The sequence below is a fragment of the Hordeum vulgare genome, chromosome 2H, assembly GCF_904849725.1.
Source record: "Hordeum vulgare subsp. vulgare chromosome 2H, MorexV3_pseudomolecules_assembly, whole genome shotgun sequence".
Taxonomy (NCBI): domain Eukaryota; kingdom Viridiplantae; phylum Streptophyta; class Magnoliopsida; order Poales; family Poaceae; genus Hordeum; species Hordeum vulgare.
Window position 1 is genome coordinate 39,014,760 of NC_058519.1, and position 3,606 is coordinate 39,018,365.

The 3,606-nt window shown below is 45.9% G+C and overlaps 1 protein-coding gene across 1 annotated transcript; it reads right to left on the minus strand.

The window, feature by feature from the left end:
• Positions 1–1,371: 1,371 nt before the first annotated feature.
• On the minus strand, positions 1,372–3,404 carry LOC123429447 (probable WRKY transcription factor 67). Its single transcript, XM_045113482.1, has 3 exons — positions 3,088–3,404; positions 2,559–2,663; positions 1,372–2,204 (listed from the first exon to the last, which is right to left on the minus strand). The coding sequence occupies exons 1-3, from the start codon at positions 3,402–3,404 to the stop codon at positions 1,580–1,582; spliced, it is 1,047 nt and encodes a 348-aa protein (XP_044969417.1). The 3' UTR covers positions 1,372–1,579.
• Between the last annotated feature and the right edge of the window lie 202 nt (positions 3,405–3,606).

Here is a 3,606-nt window from a genome sequence, read left to right on the forward strand (position 1 = left end):
AAAGATGTTGAAGAAGCTTGCTACACACATGTTATTTGCTTTTGTTTCCCCGAGCTTATAACCGGGAGAACTAATGCATGCATGCGGTTTTGCTTTCATTTTCTGTGTTAAAATATTTGGCGCCATGTGTCGAGTGGTTTAGCCAATTGCACTTGTTTTTTCGGTACTATACGTGCACTGTAGTCAAAGTCTTTGGGGTGTGAGACTTGAAAAGTTGGCATGACAATAACTCTAGAAGCAAAGATAATATTTTTCAACTTTCGTTGTCGTTAGGGCCAACGTGGATATCCATTGGTCCAACCAAGCATCAATGCAGACCCTTGTTTGGTGGTGTCTTGGTTTCAAGGGTTAGCCTAGTGACATGCATCATCTAATAAACAAAGGCATATACTGGTAACTTAATTGAACGGCTATAAAGGATTGCTACAAACCGGGTTGATACTGTCAAACCACGTGCAATTGGTTAATGTACTAGTTAACCAAAGTATATGCATTCTCAATCGTGCTGAGATGGAGCTTTCATCTCCAACAATTGTAAATTTGTAATGCTTTTGGTCCGATTTTTGTTACATAAATCATACTCTTACGTACGACTTTTCTATAAAAAAAATCACACTATGAGAGAGGGAATGACCACCTAGAGCAAACCATGGAAATGACCGTTTAAATTAGATTGAACTAGTGCATAACTTTTTTAAACTGATACGTACCAATAGCATTTCTCTTTTTGTCGTAAATAAGGATATTCTCCTTTTCTATAGAATTCAAGTGATCCTGCTTGTTGAGGTTCCTCGAAAATAATCTTGTTGTATTTTTTCCAATAATAGATAAATCATATTGATTTCACCGCTAAAGTTGTTGATTGAGATAGATTACAAGGCTAATCACTTGACTGAACAATAAAAATTGCAAAACTTTTATTTTGGACAAGAGACAATTGAGTACCTTTTCTTATTGTGCAAGGCATGAGTATTGGGCTATATGCATTTTTTTATGCAGAAGTCGGGTGATAAAACATTTTAATATTATTTAATAGAAACTAAACAAAATGCATAATTTTTTTTGCGGGAAAACAAAACCCATAATTTAAGATCGTACTGACAGGCTTAGAGCATCTTCAACGGTATTGTAAAAAATTCGTGTCCAATAATTTTTTTAGCGCATCACTGTAGCACTTTACAGCGCGGGGACCGAAGCATCTCCAACAAACGCGCGCTAGTGCGGCGCCAATCCAGCGGCCCCACGCAAGCCGGCGCACCAAATATAGTGCGCGAGATAGCATTTTTCAGCGCGTGCCCAAATTTTTTAGCGCGCGCACAATATTACAACCTTTGTTGAAGCTATCAGGCGCCTAAAAAACAAATCTTTTAACGCGTGGAGTACTTTTTGAACGGCTGTTGAAGATGCTCTTACATATATAATAATTAGTACTAGTATATGTTTACACATGACATCCAATACACACACATTAGTACCTTCTATCCACATGCCCAATATACATGCATACACAATATACCTTCACAATAAAATATTACTAGTACTACCCCATGCATGCAAATTGCAAGCGCGTGTTAATGGGTCAGGAATCGAAGCCGAACAGGTCGTCGTCGCAAACGTTATTGCCAAATGATCCCCCGAACGAGCCTGACATGAACCCGAGGCTGCTCGGCGAGGAAGGGAAGCTGTCCATCCCTGCGCCAGCATCCGTGTCGACGCCGGCGATCCCCACGACCGGCCAGTACTCCGCCGGCGCTGATCCTACGGTCAACGGTGAAGTCCTCCGGCCAATAACGTCGACGAGCTGCCCGCCGGCGTACTGCGTGAACTCCCCGTGGAAAGACGGCGACGGCGAGCTGCTGGACACACCCTCCTGCACCGGCGGCGAGGAGCTGTAGTTGGAGAAGCGGGAGAAAAGCATCGAATGAAGATCAGTCGCATCTCTCACGAGATGATTTGGAGAAGAGCTCGTGCTCGCAGCTGCGGCGCCATTGATCGACGTGAAGCTGATGAGGTTTGGCAAGTCTTCAGGCGGGGCAGCGTCGGCGGCGCCTTGGATGATGAGTGATCGGAACGTGGAGGGGTCCTTACAGGTGTGCTGGCCGTAGTAGCTGATGAGGTACTCCGACGGGTTGGAGTCGGACTCCTGGACCTGCCTCGTGGCCTGGCAGCCTTGGTCTGGCTTATGAGAGCACCTGTAGTAGCTCCTGAATGCGCCATTATGCAAATGCAAATTAGCTATAGCTCTATTAGCTAGCTAGAGCCTTAGCTAATACTCAAATATATAAGAACTACTAGCTGATCAAAAACCTCAATTCCCCTCAAAGGATAAATTTAAAAAGCTCAACTAGCAAATCAACCAGTTGGCAACTGGCAAGTATCTTTGGCTAGCTTCAACTAATGATTCAATAATCACTCTTCAGCTATACTTTGACAAGTCGGCGTAGTGGCATTGTATTGTTTCTTTTCTCACTTCATATTACCTCAGTTTTTTTTTCTTTGCTTTTTGTGTAAATTAATTTGCAGCAAAACCGAAAACACATACAACAATATGTATGTACCTCGGGTTAGTACAGGCATGAATACATTTTTGGCCGTACTTCCTCCATGTCTTGCCATCGTTGAGCGTCCTAGCAGTGACCATGTTGATGAAAGGGCTCTTCGACCTGCCATGCATAACAGACATGATTAATTAACAACTACAGTGGAGTATATATGATTTGATAGACCCATGCATGCACGCATGCATGGCCAAGTAATCTTAGCAGCACCTACTTTTGCCAAAAACAACAACGAACTTGGTCAGGTAATCAGAAGCAGCCTATACTTTTCGTCCACTGATCATTGGCGCGCTTAAAGTTCCCCCACTATGCCGCCAAATACTTTCTCTGTTTAAAAGTATTTATCTAAAAAATAATTAAAAATAGACGTATCTAGAAGTAAAATATGTCTAGATGCATTCGTTTTCAGACAAGTTCAAACGGAGGGAGTAGATACTAGTTCGAGCCAATAATAGTTAGTTAAATCGCATGCATACTGTGGTGTTTTTTGTAGTGAAAAACGATTTATAGCTAGGCTTTCTTTGATCACCTTCTCGTGGAGGTGCTCCGGCGGTGCGGCCCGGATACCGTGCCCGATCTCTTCCTCCTCCCACCTGGACCCCGACCACCAGCCTCCGAAGACGCCTCCACGCCGCCGCTGGTGGTGCCCAGCACCGACATAGCGCTGGACAGCTTGGCCATCATCCCCTTCATCAGCTCCCTCGCGTCCACGGCCGACACGCTCGGCGACCCCTGCAGCATGCTGTGCAGCGTCGCCGCGTGCTCCCGCACCTCCACCAGGTCGTCGTAGACCGCCGCCGGCCGTGAGCGCCCGCCGTCATCGCCAGCGCCGCCACAAGATGTCATGCTATAGCTAGCCTGTGAGCAATTGGAGGGCCTAGAGAGTAGGGCGTACTCACCTCGCACGGCTCAAGTTTTTATTGGCGCGGCCGGCCGGCGCGCGGTGAGAAGTTGGGAGGAAAAGTTGGAGAAAGGCGAGCGAGACCGCGAGAGCGACTGGAGATCGAAGGAAGCGGCGTGGAACGTGGAGCAACGGCGCGTCTGGGCC

What these genes read in the sequence shown, in the direction of transcription:
- LOC123429447 (XM_045113482.1), bottom strand. Translation starts at nt 3,404, where the DNA reads ATGACATCTTGTGGCGGCGCTGGCGATGACGGCGGGCGCTCACGGCCG. An exon ending in CGGAGCACCTCCACGAGAAG is followed by an intron (nt 2,664 to 3,087) that starts GTGATCAAAGAA and finishes TATGCATGGCAG; the next exon opens with GTCGAAGAGCCCTTTCATCA. An exon ending in CATGCCTGTACTAACCCGAG is followed by an intron (nt 2,205 to 2,558) that starts GTACATACATAT and finishes TGGCGCATTCAG; the next exon opens with GAGCTACTACAGGTGCTCTC.